Source organism: Ursus americanus, chromosome 5, assembly GCF_024610735.1.
Source record: "Ursus americanus isolate L20-20 chromosome 5, mUrsAme1.1.p, whole genome shotgun sequence".
Lineage (NCBI taxonomy): Eukaryota > Metazoa > Chordata > Mammalia > Carnivora > Ursidae > Ursus > Ursus americanus.
In genome coordinates this window covers 26389726-26411431 of record NC_142131.1, presented here as the reverse complement: position 1 = coordinate 26411431, position 21706 = coordinate 26389726, and the positions used below count along the sequence as shown (strand labels likewise).

Below are 21706 nucleotides of genomic sequence, written 5' to 3'. Positions count from 1 at the left end.
CACCCACAGAGCCAAGCAAGGAATAGATATTACGCCATCCATTCTCCTACCTCTGACCATCTTTCTTCCCATGAGGCCAAGACAAACAAAAGTCTTTGTTTAGCCCTGAGCATATCAACTAAAGCAGACAGATACCAGTGGGGTCACCAGCCCATTAGCTGAGCAAACAGCCAGACCCTGAGTCCCAGGTGGGTCAGCTGGGTCTCAGAGGCACTAACTTATTTTCCCAACAAGTGAGTGTATAATAGATTGTGCAAAAAAAAAAAAAAAAAGAGAGAAAGAAAAAAGAGAAAGAGAGAGGAAAGGAAAGGAAAGGAAAGGAAAGGAAAGGAAAGGAAAGGAGAAAAAAAATCCTGGTGCAAGAAAACTACTGACCTTTGACTGAAGTTCCCCTGCCAAGTAATTCATTCCATCCGCACTAAGCTTAAGGGTCTCTGCCCCAGCACACAAGATTGTGATTATAGGAGGAATAAATGATACATTAATTTATCAGGGTTTTTGAAAACTTATCATACAGTTACTTATGTTTATATGTATGATATTTACATATTTATACTTTTTAAATCATGTCAGAATGATTAGAAAGTAGAGTAGGAAGTAAGACCTCGATATAACCATCACTGATGGAATGCCATCATTCATGAAATCTCTTTCTGAAAAAATATTGTCATGGAGTATATGAGAAAGAAACAGAAATCAAAAGGATTATTTGATAATTACATGAAAATTATAATAATTATATGATAATTATATGAAATAATTATGTGGAAAATTATAAAGATGTTTCTGTTCATTTCTTTCTTTTTTTTTTTTAAGATTTTATTTATTTATTTATTTAATAGAGAGGGAGACAGCCAGCGAGAGAGGGAACACAAGCTGGGGGAGTGGGAGAGGAAGAAGCAGGCTCCCAGGGGAGCACGGAGCCCAATGTGGGGCTCAGTCCCAGGACCCTGGGATCAGGCCCTGAGCTGAAGGCAGACGCTTATTAGTGACTGAGCCACCCAGGTGCCCCTGTTCATTTATTTTTTAATTTGGAAACAGGGTATTATTTCCAACCGAAAGCAGGAGATTTTAGTACTCAAGCTTTCCATGCATTTGTGGACATCTGACTTTTTAAAAAATATGCCAGAGCATAGGTAGCAACGAGCTCAAGTAAGCCTGGCAGGAGGCAAAGCCATGCCCAAGAAAGGGAAGGAAGGAAGAGGTGGTCTGGCAGGTCCCAGCAGGTGAAGCAACAAGCGATTGAACCATTCACAAAGTGAGGAGGAGCAGAGACGGAGATAGTCACGCCATGGGCATAAGCCAGCCGGTCTCCGTAGCAAACAGGCAGCCCAGAGAGTGTGGGCCAGTCTGGGGACAGAGGCCAATTGCTCTTGGCTCTGTTTTTAAGCCTATCTGATTTCTACTGTTGAAAGAGGACTTTTCCAGTCGCAGAACTTGAATAATCCCATTTCCTTTTGAATGTTTTATTTGGCATTTCATTATAAATGCACAGACATTGAACTGATCATGCCAGCTGGGAGATGTGAGAGAAACCCAGTAGCCTGGCGTGTCCCTCAAAGCACGAAGGCAGTCAGAAGACTAGGAGAACGTCTGTCCTCCATTGGAACGGGGCCAGAGGTAGAGGGGCCTTCCCATTGGGAAAATTTGTGAACATACCTCCTAGTGAATAGAAGTTGTGGTTGCGAGAGATAAAGACATATCACACTGCAGTTAAACGTAGCCCTGGCATTAGAGCTGTATCGCAGTCAAGCTGTATAACAGTGCGATGTCAACATGAAATGTACTTAAACATGTATTACGTTTATACGGGAAACTGAAAGCTTCCAAGAATAAACCACTTCTGTCTCACACAGTCTCACGGGGGTTACTTTATGATGAAGAAACTTAATTGGCATACGTAGTTTGTTGTCTTGTTTGTGACTAAAAACCTCTGCTCAAGACTTTGGTATTTCTAAAATACCACTTCTCCAACGTCGTCTGACTAGCTGGCTTCTGAATCAATGTAGACAGAGACCTTGGCAGACACCTAGCATGCCACAAAGTGGAAAAACAAAACAAAACAATGACTGACTTCATGGGTGGGCAGCTGAAGTGGGTTCAGGTCACGAAAAGGTGTCCCACAAACCTCACAAAGCCCTAAGAAACATCAACAGGCATTTGGGAAAAGAGAAAACGTTAGATAATTTAATAGGACCAGAACATATCTTGGAACATTAGCGTGAGATCACCAAGGAAAGGAACATTTGATAGAAGCTAACTAACTTCTTGACCACTTCTTTCCGAGGAAAAACTATTGCCCAGCCTCATAAAAAAAAAAAAAAAAAAAAAAAAAAAAAAAAAAGAAGAAGAAGAAGAAGAAAGAGAAAGAAAGAAAAGATCTTTTCCATGGGTACACATAGTTACGTGGCCACTGAGCTCTCTCCAGGAACCTAGACTACCCTGGAAAGAATGACATCAGCTTTGGGACAGAGTCACTTTTATCCCCTATGTGTAATCCTATGTGTGATTTAACAGTCTTTGGAGAAAGACTTGCATTTGCTTATTTTTTCCGCACCTTAATCCACCTTTTATCATATGCTGAGTTTTTCTTTCCACTCACAAATGATACGGCTCATTGCTAACAAGAGGACGGCCACTCCTTTACTCTAGAAGGAATCTTCTCCCTGGTAAACAGCCAAGAGCTTTTGTAAAAGAGGAAGATAGAGGAAAGAGACTGGACTTTTTTGGATGTGTTCTGTGCTGGATCTTTGAAGAGGTGCCTTTGTGCACCTGCCTAAGACAAGCGAGGGCGGTAGGACAGCTCAACAGACCGAAGCCGGGGCACGTTAGTTCCTTTGAGCGTCGGTTTCCTCACCTGTACAATGGAGATGAGAATGCTTACTCTGAAGGGATTTTTTATGCTCTGAGAGTTTATGTCAGATGGCTCATGCACGGCTGCCATGTGGCGGGTATACAGTGAGCCATCTCTGTTGAGTCCATATTTTTGAGGGGGGGGTAGTTTTGTTTTCATCAGTCCAGAGCACCACGTAGCATCACGCCATTATTCTTGGGAAACTACCTTCCTCCGGCAGACAGGCTTCAGACTGACCATTGAAACATGTTAGGACTTTAGTATGTGATGGTGCCTTCATTTTGGAAAACTTACAAGGGCCCAGATGGTAAGTTACATAATCAGCATCATTCTCCTGGACTCTGAACTTCTGTTGGACATGAAATATCACTCCCACTCTGAAACCAGCACCCACTTCAGGATTAATTAACTTATGTGTTTATTCAGTCATTCATCACTGCAAAAAACCACTGAGAGCTGACTGGCTGTGCGTGTAGCTACAGCACCAAATGTGTCTCAGGAAAGGCCGCCTGGGAATCAAGGGAGAAGAGTTACCTGCCGGCTTCTGCCTTGCCTTGTTCAAATTCTTGCCCCCTAGGACCCCCGCCGAGCTGATGGGTCTACATATGCACAGGAAGGGGGTGGCTCTGCATCTTCTGCCTCACCGTCACAGGGGAGGGCCGGGGTGGGGGCTGGAGGAATGTGCATGGGGCCCATCAATACCGATGGTATTATGGGATGCCCAGACTCATGGCTCGTATCCTCTCACCAGCACAGAGCACGCCGGCTCCCCCCAGGCTCGCTTTGACGGTGGGTGTTTCGTGTCCCACCTTGTACGTAACAAGTTGGCCCTCTGGGATAAGCCAGCGCTCTCGATGATATTTTTCTGTTGCTTCGACTTCTCTTCTGCAGCTCATGTCTCTGTAACCTCCAGCTGGCGGCACAGCCTGGTGGACCCAAACCCTCCAGCCTCCCAGCCAGGGAAATCCAAAGTGCATGTGGTCGTCTCATCCCTGGCATGTCTGTTTTCTTTTCATGGAGGATTTTTTATTTTTTATTTTTTTAGGGCCCTTTCACAAGATGATCAAGATGACATCCACCTAAAATTAGAAGATATAATTCAACTGGTAAGTCCAGCCATAGTCTCATCCCACAGACTTATGTGCAAACTACTTCTCAGAGGCGAGCAGTATTATGCCCGTAACTGACCGCAGTTGTATCCATGAAGCACTGTGTGATGACCTAAATTCGACTCGGGGTTTAGCAGTTGGTCCATGCTGTGAATGTTGGCTGATGTTTCTGAGCTCTCTGCCATTTTCTTCGTAGCAAGAGTCTCTGATGGACGTTGTCCTTGGAGCAGCTGCCGTGTGCTGCCGGGCACCTGCTCGCGGTGTGTTTCATCCCCACCTTCCTCTCTTGCAGACAGACTGTGCGAAGGCTGAGTGCTTTGAGACCCTGTCAGCCATGGAGCTGGCGGAGCAGATCACCCTCCTGGACCACGTCATCTTCAGAAGCATTCCCTATGAGTGAGTGCGGCCCTCACCGCTGCCGGCCCCTCAGGCAGGCCTGCGGGCTTAGAGCTTGTGTGTGCACAGAGGTGTGAGCCTTAATCTTATGGTGGTTTGGTCTGACTTCAATGCCTTTTGGTCCCAGTTGAGGTTAGAAGTATCGATTTGGAAACACTGGGGACTGTCATGATGGTCACTGTTGTGTTTATGACCAGCGGTTCTCACAGAATGTGAATTTCTTTGTACTCTCACATCCTCACATCATAGGAACCTCAATATGGCTGCAACCATGGTTCTCACACCGTGTGGTGCCTAAAATCCTTTGGGAAACTTGTTAAAAATGTGTATTCCTAAATATCCCCTTCAGAGATTCGGATTCTAATAGGTTTGAGGCCCAGGAAACGGCATTTTCCATGAGAATCCCAGACACGACTGCGTGATCTAAGACTATACTTGGAGAAGCACTGATGATGGGTGAAATCTGGAAATTCCGCTACAATTACTCACCCGCTTCCATGAATCAACAAGTATTGCCGAGCCTTGAGACTCTACAACAGTGTAGATAGATTCCCAAGATGGAGCTTTACCCAGGTGTGTGCGGAGCTGACCTGTGCCGCGACAGCTGCCCCGTGGTGAGCGCCCGTATCACCGCTTCGACCTCCTCACGTAGAGCATGGGGGGCCCACTAGCCCCTTCCCACTGCAGCAAACAGCTCCACAAGCCAGACCTTTGTTTGGATAAATGACAACTGTTGGCCCACATCCTCAAAGACTGAGTTGAGGGTAAAGGAGGGACTGGGCAAGAGATACAAATGTGACGCATGTCGTAGGTAGGGAAGAGGCCATCACGATGATGAGGGTCAGGCGTGGCGGTGGGTGGTCGGAGCCACAGCTACGTCAGAGAGGCATAAGCGGCAGGGCCAGAAGATGCCCCTGCAGGCTTTTCTGTAGGCGTTCTATCTTCTCACCCTCCCTGTCTCTACCAATGAATAAGGTCGGTGGGGAAGAAATGTGGACTATTGGCTATCCAGGTGAACCCAGTGACTTCTTGAAGACTTGAGATAGAAACCACAGTGCCATGGGATGCCTGGGAGGCACTCCATCGGCTAAGCACCCAACTCTTGATTCTGGCTCAGGTCATGATTTCGGGGTCGTGAGATTGACCCTTGCTCCGGGCTCTGCACAGGGCATGGAGCCTGCTTGAGATTCTCTCTCTTTCTCTCTCTGCCCCTCCCCCACTTTCTCTCTCTCTCTCTCTTTCGCTCTCTCTCTCTCTCCCCCTCTAAGAAAAAAAAAAAGACACCATAGTACCTCTCCCCACCACTCCCTGACTCCCCTCTAGTGCAGTGGGGATTCAGTGGGAGAGATGAACTTGACCTCTGTGAAGGAAGAGAAAAAGCAAAGGCCAAACCCCCACGGTTGGTCTCTGCCTGGGACTCTCCCTTCCTCTCCTCTCCTCCCTACTGGCTTGGATATCTACCCATTATTTTTGTGTGTGGAACTGCCACACCTTTACGTCCAACAGCCTTGCAGGAACTTGGAGGAGCAAAAAAACCTTTTGCAGGGACTCACTCAACACTTCTGGATTAAGAGTGTATCAGAGTAATTTCATTTCAGGTTGTTTGTTGTCATGCCTATACAAAATACTTCCTGTAGACACCAGCTTGCCTGGCCATTGCTTGCTGTGACCTGGTGGGCTGCTCGTGAGTGAAGTAAAGGAGCAGGGATGTTATTCAGAAGACAGACCTTCCAGAAGGCTGAGCTCCTACCACTGTAACTGCCTTCCCCATATGAAGTGGTAACAACAGTGTTTGTTCAGCCTTCACGATGTGTCCTGTTCTGGGCCCTGGGGAGAGCAAAGGAAAATCCCTACCCATGATTTGATGTCGTCCTGGAGAATATCAGAGCAAAGTAGAGGAATACATGTTGTTCGTGATTAACATTTTTGGTTGTGATAGATTTTTCAGGCCTTCTGCCAAAGCTTAAAATTTTTTAAAGCTGATCCAGGGAAAATAGTCTTGGTTCCTGAGTTAGTACTTAACATCTTTATTCTTCACGTGTTGGTCATTGTGTCCCAGTTTCAGAGAAGCCTTTATCGTGATTCTTATTAATAAGGACAAAATTTCAAACATTTATAAGAGAAAGGTGGAAATTGAAAAATCTTTTTCTTTTTTGGCATCAAGTAGTAAAATGCTGGAGATGAGCCAAAATTCATTTGAGAGGGTCAAATTTAATGTATATAATATTTATACCCATTGTTCAGGATCATAGCTGCCATTTAAAAAACTTAATTGGTTTTCTGTTCTGTTTTGAACTTACAGAGAATTTCTTGGGCAGGGGTGGATGAAGCTGGATAAAAATGAAAGAACACCTTACATTATGAAAACCAGCCAACACTTCAATGATGTGAGTAACCATAAAAATAAAACTGGGCATGTCATAAGAAGTTGAGTATCAGGGTCTTAAGACTCCTTCTCTAAAATAAAGCAAGTCTGCCCCCCTCTTTTTAAGCAAAGCTGAAGAAAGATTAAAAAAAAAAAAAAAAGCTTAAGTCTTCTCTAAGAGCTCACAGTGATGTAATCACTTCCATTTAACTTCCGGACATAAGAGATTCACTTCTGATGGTACCCAAGTCTGGTAAGTGCTTAATAATGCATAGATTGCTACCATTATTGTTACCACAATCATCATTACTTCGTGGTCGTACATTGACTAGTTGTAATGGCACGTGTGTCATTGGTCCCTGGTGGTGCTGGCGACAGTAAGGTTGGGTTAGTACAAATCATCCTCACTATTACTGAACATTCAGCACATATGCGTTCCAGGGTTGGATGGGACCCTTTTGAGCATAATTACAGTGTTACTGCAGCTGTGCACAATGGTGACCAGCTGTCGGTCCATCTCCCTGCTCTGCTTTTCTCCAGCAGTAAGACGGAGTTGCTTTTATACCCACCAACTCCTAATTGGTTTGTTCTAACGATCTTCATCCTTTGGCAGAACGACATATGTGGGAATATCTTCAGGGCTATCTAGGCAACGGGAAGGCTTCCTTTCCAGTTCTGCTAAAAGACAATAAAAGGAATAATGATAATGTTAAAAAAGGAAAAAAGACTATGAGGATCCCTGTAGGTAGATTAGTAAGTCACTCAGCCTCACAATACGACACAACAGTGTAGATGCCGGGTACCGCGGAGTACGGGGATACTTGGGGAATGTTGTCACATCATGAGCATCCAGGCCACTGCTGCCTAAGGGACAGGACACATGACCCCTCTAGGCTACTCTCTGAGAAGCAGGGCCCCTGCTGTAGGAAATAAGCTTCTATTGTCTGTGCCATACATACACTTGGGATATAATGAACAATCAAACGAGAAGTTCCATCCCAGGTTCCAGACCCTCCTGTCTCCACGTGGATGGCTGGTTGCGCTGTGCCTTCGACAGATGCAAATAGAGCTTATCGTTCGTACCTCCCAGACCTGCCAAGCCTACTTCTTCATTTTATGCTATGTTCTTAGTCTCGCGTAGTGGCCCAGACCGCACACTCACTCACCCAAACACAGAATCTAGAGGTCATCTTTGACTCCTCTGTCACTCACCCCACCTCACTCTCCAATATATTAGTGAGCCCTAAATCTGCATATGTCCCAGACCCTTCTTTTCCCCCTCCTTTCCCCCTTCTTTCCTACTGCCATAACCTTGATTTGACCTTTCATCCTTTTCTCCAGGACCTCCTACCTCACTGTCCCCACTATCATCTCCTTGCCCCCAATCCATTCTTCACAGAGTGTCACAGAAATAACTTTTCTGAAAGACCAATCTATTTATATCATTTTCATGACACAATTCTGTCAGTGGCTTCTTCTCACCTTTAGGATACAATCCCAGCTGCTCAAAATGGCCTACAAGAGCCCTGCCTACCAGGCATTTGTGTCTCTCTCGGGTCTTCCCTGTGCTCCTCAGAGGACTGCCAGATCCTCTGTTACACCATGCCTTCTACCTCTGTCCCTTTCCAAGCGTTCTTCTCCTTTGATGGACAGCAGTGGCTAACTCCTACTCATCATTTAGGACTTACTTGAGGGATGACCTCTTTCTGGAAGCCTCCTCTCTACTAGGCCAGATGCCGCCTGCTACCTCCATGTCCCCAAACCCCTCCATGCAGACTTCGCTTTGCCTTTCACAGTGTGGTATTTGCTTGTTTGTCTCCGCCCCCCTTCACCTTACCACCTAACTAGGCTCAGTGCCTTGAGGTCAGGGATGCTGATTTATTTTTTTTTCCTGTTCTCAGAACCTAAAAGAATGCCTAGTCCACTCTAGGTGCTCAGTACAAAATATTTTTTTAATGAATATGTCCAATGATAATTCTGAGACACTGTGAGATCTACAATATCTATGGAATGGTCAGAGAATGGGTACATTCACCAGATTACGTGTATGGATATAAAATTACAGACCTTGCATTCCCGTTGTTAGTAATCAATCCTCGATTGTCCTTTTCCTTTCTATATTCTTTTTTTTTTCTTTTAAAGATTTTATTTATTTGACGGAGAGAGAGACAGTGAGAGAGGGAACACAAGCAGGGGAGTGGGAGAGGGAGAAGCAGGCTTCCCGCTGAGCAGGGAGCCCGATGTGGGGCTCGATCCCAGGACCTTGGGATCATGACCTGAGCCAAAGGCAGATGCTTAACGACTGAGCCACCCAGGTGCCCTCTGTATTCTAAGTGTTCAGCTGTGCCAGCTGCCTCTTTTTCTCTTGGTTTCAACTAATAGCATTACAGTACTTACCCCTGAAACTGTAGGACCTGTTCATTCTGGTGGGAATAAATGTTCTCTCTTCCCCTGTCCTTAAATGTGTCTGGCTTGAGAGCAGATCAGGTTAGAGTTTGATTTGATTGGAGGTAAATGTGTTTTCTTTTTTTGTGGTAACTGGGGCTTCCTGCCCCCCCCCATCAAGGGTGAAGGAGCATGTGCAGAGTCCCCAAGGAGTGAAACCCATCATCAGCAAAGTTGCCATTCCTCAGGAGTTAGCTCATTCTTTCCCATTTCCTCAATAACTACTGGAAATTACTCCTTCATCAAAATTACTGATGAAAAAAAATGGCCTGTTCCCCCAACACGTTGATTCCAAACGATCCCTCTGTTCACTCTGAGGATGAACAGGTTCCCGTTAGTTTCTTGTTGTTATTATTATTACTACACACTTTAGTCTGTTCAGAAGGTTGGTATCTAAATGTGGGATTTGATCTCCATGTCCCTCGGCATCCTATTTTCCCGACATTTCTCTGGGTAATTCAGGTGTTTTGCCCGAATGCATTTCTTTGGCTCTTAGCTGGCCTTTCTTGGCTCTTCTGTTGTCTCAGATGAGTAACCTGGTGGCCTCCCAGATAATGAATTATGCCGATGTCAGCTCCCGTGCCAACGCGATAGAGAAGTGGGTGGCCGTGGCGGACATTTGCCGATGCCTGCACAACTACAATGGCGTGCTGGAGATCACCTCAGCCTTAAACAGAAGTGCCATCTACAGGCTGAAGAAAACCTGGGCCAAGGTGTCCAAGCAGGTGAGCCCCAGCGTGCCACACAGCCCGCTGCTGACAGGAGAGGCCGGGAGACCAGAGCCAAGTGAAATATTACTAATCAGGAAATAATTAACTGAATTGAGCAGCTCAGTTGCCAAAGAAAGGTGCCAACATGGGTAATTACTGCATTCTTACCACTTAATTGATTCCACTCATGTGCATGTCTAATTGGTTAATTTAGAAAAGCAAATACAACCCCAAACATTCATTATAACATATTTGGGGACAACCTCAAACGGTGCGGTTGACAGTCGGGAGGAGTTGTTTCCTAAATTATTTAGAGAAGGCACGTTGATTCCAAGTGAACACAGCGATGTCCCGTGGATCCATTCTTTCTCCCCAAAGTAAGCGTATAAATGCCCCAGGGCCTCAATGTTCACTTTTTTTTTTTTTTGGTTATTATGTAGTAAAGTTTTGGCATAATGACTTAGGTGTGCAGAAAACTTTCTTAATTTTCTTTTAATTGAACTTAGCTTGTTCATACCTATCATTTTCATTCGATATTTTCAAGATTCAAATGAAATCACAATCTCCCCGCTGCCCTTTCTCCTGGCCTTTTCCCTGGGTGCTGGTGGGTGTTGGGGAAGGTTCCTCTGGGCTTCTGGGAGGCCGTGTGCACCCCCTGGTCTCCTGTTGCGGTCTTCTGCTAGTTGGTCCCTGGGCGCAGGCCACGTGAATTGCCCATGCGTGGTTTATGTGTGGTCTGCCTGGCCTGCCCAGGAACAGGGGGGCTTAACTGACCTCACCTCCCCTTTAGCCCTCATTGGCTCCCACTGGCCCCTCTCCTACAGGCTGCCCTGCCCTTGGTGATCCCTGGTGGGCAGGCTAACTCTTCATTAGTAGATAACTACCCTGGCCCTCTCAAAGGGTGTTGGGGGAATTTTCCAGATGCCTCCATGTCCTCCTGGTGCCAGAGGCAAATTCTTTTGTTTGTGAACAAAGCCTTGACCTTGCAAATAAAAACCACAGCTTTTGTGAGTACTGTTTAAACAAACAAACAAACACTTTTTATGTTGAGATCATGTAAGTGCACATACAGTTTGGAAGAAATAATTGAAATCCCCTGTACCCTACACCTGCTGCCCCCCACAGTAACCCATGGTGTAACTGAAAACATATCCCAACCACAAAGTTAACATTGGTAACATCCACTAACCTTATTCAGATGATCTCTTTTACATATATACTCATTTGGGCCTGTGTGTATTTACTTTTATGCATTTTTATTCCCCCTGCAGTCAAGATACAACACAGTGCTATGACCAGGATCCCTCCGGCCACTCTTTATAATCATAGCTGCTTCCTCCCTGCCCCTCACTAACTCCTGGCAACCAAAAATCTGTTTCTCATCTCTATAAAATTTCATCAGTTCGAGGACATTATATAAAGGGAATCATACGGTGTATGACATTTGGAGATTGCCTTTTTAAAAATTCCCTTGAGATCCATTCATGTATCAATACTTCGTTTCTTTTTATTGCTAAGTAGTACTCATGGTATAAATATAGGACATTTTAACCATTCACCCCTTGAAGAACATCTGGGTTGTTTTCAGTTTGGGGCTGTTACAAATAAAGCTGTTATACACATTCACGCATAGGTTTTGTGTGACTGTAAGTTCTCGTTTCTCTGGGATAAATGCCCAAGAGTGCAAATGCTCGATCATATGGTAATTGCGTGTTTAGTTTTATAAGAAACAGTCAAATACTTTTCCAGGGTGGCTGTACCATTTTATACTTGTATCAGCAAAGTTTGAGTGAACAAGTTTTTCCAAATTCTTGCCCTCATTTCGTGTTATTACTATTTTTTATTTTAGCCATTTTGATATCTCATTATTGTTTTAATTTGCATTTTCCTAATGGCTAATGATGTTAAACATCTTTTCATATGCTGGTTTGCCATCTGTTTATCCTCTTCAATGAAATGTCTGCAGCTCATTTTTTAATTGGATTTTTTTTACCTTTTTTTACCTTATATCCCTCCCACTTTATTCTTCTGTTGCAAAGTTATTTTAGCTACCCTAGGTCCTGCGACTTTCCATATAAATTTTAGTAAAAAAATTATGTCTAAAAAAACTTTACTGACATTTTTATTGGAATTTCATTAAGCCAGTCAATTTGAGGGAACTGACATCTTTACTCTGTTGAGTCTTCCAGTCCACAAAGTCTGTCTCTCCATTTCTTTAGGCTTTCTTAAATCAGCATTTTGAAATTTTGAGCATATAAGTCCTGTGTAAATTTTTTAGATTTATGCCTAAATAATTCATTTTCTTTGGAGAAATTTTAAATGTTACTATGGTTTTTAATTTTGGTCTCCACACATACATTGTTAGTTTGTACAAATGTCATTGAATTTTTTTGTGTTGGTCATCTATCTGCAGCCTTGCTGGGCTCACTGATCAGTTCCAGGAGCTTTTTTGTAGAGTCCCTGGGATTTTCTACACAGACAGTTGTCATTTGTAAATAGGAACTATCTTCTTTCTTTCTTTCCAATTCATACACATGTATTTCCTTTTCTTGCCTTATTGCTCTAGCTAAACTTCCAATACTATGTTGAATAAGGGTGCTGAGAAAGGACATTCTTCCCTTGTTCTCAATCTTGTGGGGAAAGCATTCAGTCTTTCACCATTAAGGCTAGTGCCAGCTATAGGTGTTTTGTAAATGCTTTTATAAAATTGAGAAAACTACTCTCTTCCTAGTTTTTTGATAGCTTTTATGATGAATGGGTGTTAAAATACTGTTTTTAAAATGGGCTTCAAACAGCTGTATCAGAATCTAAAAACTGGACACTGATGCCCTTGTCGTGGCTGGCTTTTGCCTCCTTCTAAGGCAATGGTAGCCTTAGCCATGGAGCACTGGATACAAAGAGCATATTATCCTGTCACACACATTGTCACACTTCATCAAGGTCAGTAAGTCACTCCTCTGCCTTCTCTTTCATTTCCCTTCTCCTATTTCCTTTTTCATTTGACGTTGGTACCAAGGGATTCTTAAATCTTCTTTAAGAAAACATTAGGCCTGTGATCCAGCAATTGCACTACTAGGTATTTACCCAAAGGATGTAAAAATCCCCATTCAAAGGGATACATGCCCCCTGATGTTTGTAGCAGCATTATCAATAATAGCCAAATTACGGAAACAGTCCAATGTCCATTGACTGATGAATAAAGATGTGGGATGTGTACACACACACACACACACACAGTGGAATACTAGCCATAAAAAAGAAAGAAATCTTGCCATTTGCAAGATGGATGGAGCTAGAAAGTGTTATGCCAAGCAAAATAAGTCAGAGGAAGACAAATATCATATGATTTCACTCATGTGTGGAATTTAAGAAACAAAACAGGTGAACAGAGGGTGGGGAAATAAGAGAGAGGCAAACCAGGAAACAGACTCTTAACTGTAGAGAACCAACTGAGGGTTACTGGGGGGGAGGTGGGCTGGGGGAGGTCGGGGATAGGTTAAATAGGTGATGGGCATTGAGGACGTTACCTGTTGTGATGAGCCCCGGGTATTGTATGTAAGTGATGAATCACTGAATTCTACACCTGAAACTGATACTTCACTGAATGTCAACTAACTGGCATTTAAATTAAAACTTGAGAAAAAAAAGAAAAGAAACCATTAGGCCTTCCCTGTAGTTGACTTATGTGATACTCATGTCTTCCACAGGCTGCAGCTTTAGGGATAACTGACTACAGAATAGGGGTGAGAAGACTGATGTTGAAATATTTTTTTCAAATTTGAATATATTACCTGTAGAGGCATTAAGTAGAATATACCATTTCAGTCACACGAATGTGTCACTCACAGTGGCTTTAGAATGGGTGATGGTCTGTTGTCCTGGGCCCAGGACCTCGGTCTGGTCACAGGAGGTGGTGCCTGGTTGTAGATATGCCCTGCTTCACACTCTTTCTTCACACCGTCTGCTCTGTAGCTGGGAGACATCCAGAAGGCCTGGTAGACCGTGCAGTCTGGAGCCCACCAAATTTTGTCTGCAGCTATAGGGCAGACTGTGTTTGTGCAGCTTCTTTCAGCCCAAGGCCAGCTCTGGACCAGGCGGGAGGCACACCCAGCCCCATCTTGTCTCCCCACCCCCTCCATCCCTGCCCAGGCCATGCTGGCTATCTTCTCTCAGAGTCCTCAGGAACCAGGATGGGGAAGAAGCCCTTTGAGTCATTCTGAAAGCTCTCGCAAATCGTGCAGCTCTTCTCCGGACTGAGACAGAGTAGTCCGAGGAGTCGCAACCCGGGCATTCCAAGTGCTTTTCCCTGCCATCCTGCCCGGGCACGGGTATTGCCAGGAGTGGGCCATCATCCCCAAGGGCTGCCCTACCATTCACCCATGGCCATGTGAGAAACTCCGCATCAGTGTCAACAACAGTTTTATTTCCTGGTAAATGTCAGTTTTACTTTTCTAACAAGTTGAGGAAGATGATCACAAAATAAAAGGTTTGTAGCAGAAGATAGCCAAGCAACCAAATCTGTGTTTGGATCAGGTTTGGAGATTAACACCCAAAAAGATTCACCGTGAAAACCACCTGACATGAGATCTCCCATTTAAGATCCCCTAATTCAACATGTGCTTTCTCAGTTCTGTAAGTCCCTAAGTTTCTTGTGCATCGCACCTTTTCTTTTCTACACAGTTTCTTCTTTTTGGCTAGAAGAGCGGTATAGTCACTTTCTCCTCTCCACTTTTTTTTTTTTTAAACATCAATTCAGTCATAGTACCCCATGTCTGTTCTTTGAAAGGCATCTCACATCACAGCAGTCAGACACAGGTATCCGCACCTGCCAGTGTGGAAGGGAAGTGAGGATCTCTCGGTAACTTACCCATCTTGTCAAACCACAGGAGTATTTTCCTGACATGCTAAGTTGTTTGTTTCTTTCCAGACAAAAGCTCTCATGGACAAGCTTCAGAAAACTGTTTCATCTGAAGGAAGATTTAAAAATCTCAGAGAAACCCTTAAAAAGTATGTTTATCTTAATTATTAACTTATGCATAATTCAGAAATATATTTTAAAAATGTATATAGTATACAAATAGTGGCCTACCTCCTCCTTTGCTTTGAAAAGAAAAACAAATGGGGAGCAACTTCCATCATCTAGGTATTTTCCTGATTTTTCTTTACATTTGAAATACTGTGCATACAGTAGGTGTCCTGTGGACATACTGGTGGCATGCAGACTATCCCAAATAAGGAGAAAATATCACTATCCTGTACTCGAAACTCAAACCATCCTTTACTATAAAAAGTTTCTTGATTTGGTATTTATTAATCTAAGCACAATAAGGAGACTGTGGTTCACAGAGTTTGCCCAGAATCACTTAGCAAGTGGTCATGCTGGGGCTCAGACCCAGTTCTCTCTGGTTCAAAAGGCCATGTCCTCCTCACTCTTGGCACCGAGAAGACCAAGGTCCCTTCTCAAAGGACAAACACAAAGAAGGCATCACTTTAGAGTGCAGTGGTGATGTCCATTAGGTCTATACCTTCTAAAACATTGAAATAGTAACGAAGGCAGAAAACAAGCTTTACAGGCTCTAATCACATTGGTTTTTCTATCTAGTTCTTGAAGGTCCCTCCATGTTCTTGCTCCCTGGAAGAGCGCAGCCAGTTTACAAGTACTGCAGACGAGTACTGCTGCACACGCTTTGTGTTTGTCTATAAGACATCCTGTTGTTTGAACATGCCATTGTCCCAAGCACATTGTAAAAACATAGGCTGTAATTTTCTATTCAGTTTGTTGTGAGCTGTACTGAGAACTCTTCATACCATGAGTGTGCTTGTGCAGATGGGATTAGAAGACTCTATTCTTCAGGATTGAAGCCACACAGTTGCTTCCTGTTAAACACGGGAGGGGAGTCGCTATTTGTGAATGAGCTTGAGAACGGTGTCTGTTGGTTTTGCAGCTGTAACCCCCCAGCCGTTCCTTATCTGGGGATGTACCTGACAGATCTGGCATTTATTGAAGAGGGAACACCAAACTTTACTGAGGAAGGCCTTGTTAATTTCTCCAAGATGAGAATGGTAGGTGGTAATTTCATCATTAGCCTGTTTCAGTGACTTCAGTGGCTTAGAGAAAAGAGGCTAAGTCACAGAGCTCACTGCTTTTTCATTCTGGGGTGGAAGGTGGGGGAGCACTGGGTTTCATATCCGATGTGGCTGATTGAAGCGATTTTCAGCGGGGGTATTTCAGCTTGCATGCAGTCTGGGCAAAGGGGTGGGGAATGAAGCTCCAGGGATGACTTTCTGAGACAGAGCAGTGACAGACAGATGCTGAAGGCTTCTTGCTGGACAGCCAGGTTCTGAGCACCAAGTTAGAACAAGGAGCCCCAGGACAATAACACCCAGCGCTTGCCCCTGTGGAACCTGAGGTCACCCAGTGCCAGCTGTTCCTCCAATTGTGAAGTATCTTCTTGCTGTTTGCATTTCACGTGGCTCATTGCAGGGCAAGAAAGCCCTGGCTGGGCACAGAAAATGATAGGGCAGGGCTCTGACACTTCGCTGGAGAAAGTGCCTGAGGACTTGTGGGTAGGGCCCGGAAGAATGTGTTGCAATACAAGGAAATACTTTCGCTTTGCTTTTGTTGTTATTGTTTCCCTCTTAGATATCACACATCATCAGAGAGATACGCCAATTCCAGCAGACTTGCTATCGAATAGACCACCAGCCAAAGGTAATTTTGTGTGGTTGTTAAGGAAATTAATAAAGAAGAAAGTGGACATTAATGAATTAGAAACAGTGGTGAAGTTGATCAATAATATCAAAAGCTGACTCACAGAAAAGACCAATAAAATAGACAACTCTTTGGCAACTCTAATTAAGAAAAAAAGAAAGAAGGCGAAAGGAACGTCAATTTATCAAGTTCTATCGATTGTATACTCTCTATTTCTCATAAATCTGTCTACACCATTACCATCCTGACCCAAGCTACCAATATCCGTTACCTGGTCAACTTGCATTCACTCTAGAATGCAAAATCCATTCTACAAATTGCAGCCAGATAGAACTCTCTGGAACACAAAGTAAGATATGTTTGTCCCTTGTGTAAAATATTTTATAGGTTTTTCATTGCTCTTCGGATAAAGAAAGAAAAAGTCTTGATGTGTCCAATAAGTCTTACATTACAAGGCCCCTCCTCATCTTTCAAAATTCATCTCACATCATATACCCCCTTTCTTCCTCCATCCCAGTCACAACTGGTCTTTCTTTCTCTCTTTCTTTCTCTCATTCTCTCTCTCTTTCTTTCTTCATTTTTAAATAGATGTTTTTTAGAATCATTTTAACTTTACAGAAAAATTGAGAAGGTAGTACAGAAGATTCCCATAAAACTCACAGTCTCTTTTTCCTTATTATTTCATGGAACTTGATAAACTTATCATGAAATTCATAAGGAAGCTTAGATAGGCAACAACAACAACAACAACAAAAACAAAAACCCAGATGGATTTTTTTGAAAAATAAGAAGAGTAAGCAAGAGCTTTCCCTACCAGATATAGATACATACCCTAAAACTATAATGAATAAAGCAGGACTACATTGGCATAGGAATACAAATTCAGTGGCGTGGGATACAGTCCAGATGCAGATTTTGTCTATATGAAAATCTGATACGGAATAAAGGAGGCATCTAAAGATAGTGCCAGAAAGAAATTGACCAGTCACGTAAAGGGAATAGGAATTTTGGCTCTCCATCTGATAGAATTCACAAAAAAAAAAAAAAAAATCCTCATGAGTTCATTACCTAAATATAAAAAGAAATATTAAATTATTTGAATAAAATATAGTACAAAATATCCACAACCTTTAGATTTGAAAGACCTTTTTAAGCAGAGAATGTATAAGCTGTAAAAGATAAGCTTAAGTTTGCTGCGTCAAAATTAAAAACGTCTATAAGACAAAATGCAATTATTTAAAAAGCAAAAATAAAACCAGTAGACTAGGAGGTGATTTTTTTTTTAATTTTCTTTTGAGTGAGAGCACACGTGAAAGAAAGCGGGGGGTGGGGAGGCAGGGTGGAGTGGCAGAAAGAGAGGGAGAGAGAGAAAATCTCAAGCAGGCTCCACACCTAGCATGGAGCCTGACAAGGGGCTCAGTCTCATGACCCTGAGGTCACAACCTGAGCGGAAATCAAGAGTCAGACGCTTAACCAACTGAGCCACCCAGGCGCCCCTAGGAGATGATATTTGTAACGTGCAAAACAAAGGGACAGAATAAAAATATTCCTATTAGTCTATAAGAAAAGTATAAACAACTCAATAGAAAAATCGACAAAGCTTTAAACAGGTGAGGTAACTCACAGAATAAGCAACAAAATTGGCCAGTAAATATTTTTAAAATGCTCAGCTTCACTAGTGGGAAGGAAAAAAATGCAAATTAAATGAGACATCGTTTTCCCCTTACAGAGAAACCAAATTGGAAAATGCTGGTACTATCAACCCCTAGTTAGAGTGTGGGATGCCAGGTACTCTCATACTGTAGGCACAGTGGTTTTAGAGGTTATTTTCCATCACCTGTTGAGATTAAAAGTTGATGAACTGAGCAACCACAAGTCTTCTGCTTTGCTGGTGAGGATAACATGGTTCGTCCTCTTTAGAAGACTGTGTGGTGTGGATATTTCTTCAAGCATTAAATACGCGTCTACCTTATGACTCAGGAATTTCTCTCCTAGGTATTTTCCAGGGGCAAATGAAAATATGCCCCCTGAAAGTCTTGCAGAAAATGTTCATAGCATTTCTTAATAATCGCCCCAAACTGGAAAGAGCCCATGATACATAGACGAGTGGAACCACAAACGTGGTGTCTATGACGCAGCACCACTCCACAGTGACAGGGCAGGCTGGTGATCTACGCCACAACATGGAAGGACCTCAAAACATTACGCTGAGCGAAAGGAGCTAGACACCCAAGTACGTGCCGTGCGCTTCCACTTCCGTCAAGTTCTCGAGTGGACGAAACGAATGCGTGGGGCTAGAAATCATAGCAGGGGCCACTCCTGGGAGCAGGCTGACTGGGCAGCTGAATGCGGGAACTTCCTGGGGTAGGGACGGTCCTGAACCGAATAAATAGGCTAAAGCAGATCGAACTGTTAATTTTTCTTATGTAAGTTATATCTCAATAAAATTAAATATTTCCACAGAAATACTCCAGGCCCCAACATGTTTATTTTATGTCATTTCCTTTTATTTCACTTCTTGTGTCCATCCCCAAAGGAACATTCCCATGTGACCACTAAGCAAACGTGCAAACAAGGATTTCACTGTCACTTTGTGTAATAGTGAAATATTGACAGCAGCTAAGCACCCATCAGTAAGAGATTGTTAAATAACTCTGATAGCTCACATGTTAATGGTGTACAGCAGTTCGCGTTCTGACATGGGGAGCTCTCCCTGACTTCCACCAAAGAGACGAAAGCAGAGTATGATGTACCGGAGAATTATAAGGGAAGAAAAGATTTCTATGAGGACATGTAAGACAGAACGTTCTGGAGAATACAAACCAAATGATAGCAGTCATGCCTCTTCAGAGATGTGCCTGGGGTGAGGAGCTGGGAGAGGACTGGAAATGTGTGATTTTCTTCCTTCTTTCTTTTCTTTTCTTTTCTTTTCTTTTCTTTTCTTTTCTTTTCTTTTCTTTTCTTTTTTCTTTTTTCTTTTCTTTTTTTACAATGAGAATATATTCATGATGTTTAAACAATGATATAACATTTTTAAACATTCAAGAGAAAATGTTGAGTCGTGTCAGCTTCCATTCAGAAAATGTACGTACTCGTGTTCTGAAAGAACCCAAAGCTAGGATCTCCCTGTTCCTCCAGGTCACTCAGTACCTGCTTGACAAAGCCCTCATCATAGATGAAGATACGCTGTATGATCTGTCACTAAAAATTGAACCTCGGCTCCCTGCTTGAAGGTCCGGCCTTGCCCCTGAGTCTGTGGAATTCTCATGGAAAGCGGGACGGACAGAACTGTGCATGCCATGCTTCCCACAGTGCAGTGAGGACCGGGGATGGAGACCAAGCCGGGCCCCCACCCCCACCCCGTGCACCGAAGAAGACGGAACAGACCTGGAATGCTCTCTCCAGCCAAGGAAGCCCAGCTGTTTGGGGTCAAAGACAGATGCTTTCAGACTTGGGGTGGGAAGGCGAAAAGATCGATCCTTGGTAGAGCTGATGGTGCGTTTTTCATAAGGGAATGTAATATAGGAGATGCTGGTAGCCATTTCAGTGAAGCAGGTAAGAAGGTCGATTGGAAAGTGTGCCCGTGCTCTGTTAGAACTCACGGACGAGGATCATGGGAAAGGCCTGAGCTGTCTGCCACTTTACTGGCCTGGGTACACACCTAACCAGTCTTCTCTTGGGGTTTATCACTGCCTCTGTCCTATTTTTCTGTATCACAAGCTTCCAGAAAAGCCGAGGCTTCCTCTGTAGGGACGGGCCGCCACATAAACAATGTCAGTCCACAGCATGTGCATGGTTTTAGTACATTCTCAATATTTACGCTGGAGCGATGGCATGTTCTGAAACTGCTTTTTTGGTCTTTAAGCAACAGGACGGGAAAGACATGAAGACCTTTGCCCCAGGGGATTGCAGCCAGGGGCTGACTTCAGGTGGACTAGGGGCTTTTTCTGAGGCTGTGGTGCCTGAGAAGCCAGTGCCGTCAGAGAGACAGGTGCAGAGTCTGCGGAAATGTGTCCGTGCGCCTCACCCTCAGAACTGTGGAATGGGACAGAGGGTCACAAACTGCCACGGGGTTTTAGGCTGAGTGATCAGACGTACTTAAAAATCATCTCTGCACCTTGCCGTGCTCCTTCCCCTCCACCTTCCCTACGGGAATGTGGGAATTTTTTTCCGATTTACGCGAACCATTTTTACGCTATGAATACTGGTTGTATTTTTAAAAATGTTGTTTAATGGGATGTTCTTTTTAAAACCCACACGTCTGTGTGCTGTTGGTAGACAGTCCTTCCCTGGTCATCTTTGTTTTTAAAGTTTGGGGTATTTATGAGTGAAAATATTCTACGTGTATGGGAGATGGGACCAACCACTCAACAGCTCTTCTCTCCGAAGACTAACTGCAGGGGTTAGTCCTGCTCCCCTGTGCTGGGGAAGTGACCTTCCTTTTCCTAAGATTGGTGGTTGTTGAAGAAATAGGGCTATCTCACGTTTACCTCCCTCTTCTCTTCTCAGGGAGAGCTCTGCTTTAAAAGAAGAAAGAGGAAACATGCAGTTATTGTTACCTGAGCCTATCGTGCTTGATGATTCCTCTTAAGGCATGAAGTATATTGATGCTGACATTGAAAAAATTGATCTGTCTAGCTGTTTTCCCTCCTTCTTTGCACTTTAATTATCTTGTTAGAACTAATGGCTGACTAATAAATTCAACTTGCTGGCTCATAAGGCCCGGTGGAGGCACTAGTGTTGATAATGAATCATGGAAGTGGAGAATGTATATTTTCCTGCATGGTAAGGGCCATCTCTGTACATAACTATATAGTGAAATGCCAAGTAAGTAAAAGAAAATATTGATAATATTTGAAGACCATTCCAAAAATATTTTCAATAGCTCATATTAGCCAACAGTGTAGCACTAAACCCAAGGAGGGTTACATATGAATGCTTTCTTTTTCTTTTTTTAAGAAGTTGCTTGTTCTGTTTAGTTTCAAATAAGAGGTTGATGCCTCTTGACGCATGATAAGAAGCATGGGTTGTTTGGATCCTAATGATGCATAACTTGCAATTTATTTCTCAGTGCTCACATACTGAGGGTTTGAACTAATATACGTCAGCTTCACC

General features: G+C 43.5%; 1 protein-coding gene across 4 annotated transcripts in view; it reads left to right on the top strand.

Annotated features, from left to right (window-relative positions):
* RASGRF2 (Ras protein specific guanine nucleotide releasing factor 2) overlaps window positions 1–21322 on the top strand; it is a 231173-nt gene extending 209851 nt beyond the window's left edge. For 2 of the 4 annotated variants that reach the window (XM_087862029.1, XM_045796369.2), the window contains 8 exons: window positions 3900–3960; window positions 4256–4359; window positions 6662–6746; window positions 9697–9894; window positions 14807–14886; window positions 15825–15942; window positions 16523–16591; window positions 19730–21322. In XM_087862029.1, coding sequence (XP_087718155.1) covers window positions 3900–3960; window positions 4256–4359; window positions 6662–6746; window positions 9697–9894; window positions 14807–14886; window positions 15825–15942; window positions 16523–16591; window positions 19730–19822 — 808 coding nt within the window. In that variant the 3' untranslated portion in view covers window positions 19823–21322. Of the gene's footprint in view, window positions 1–3899; window positions 3961–4255; window positions 4360–6661; window positions 6747–9696; window positions 9895–14806; window positions 14887–15824; window positions 15943–16522; window positions 16592–18586; window positions 19491–19729 lie in introns of those variants that run through there. The other 2 variants (XM_045796370.2, XM_087862028.1) reach the window with 2 other exon arrangements.
* Window positions 21323–21706: the final 384 nt, after the last annotated feature.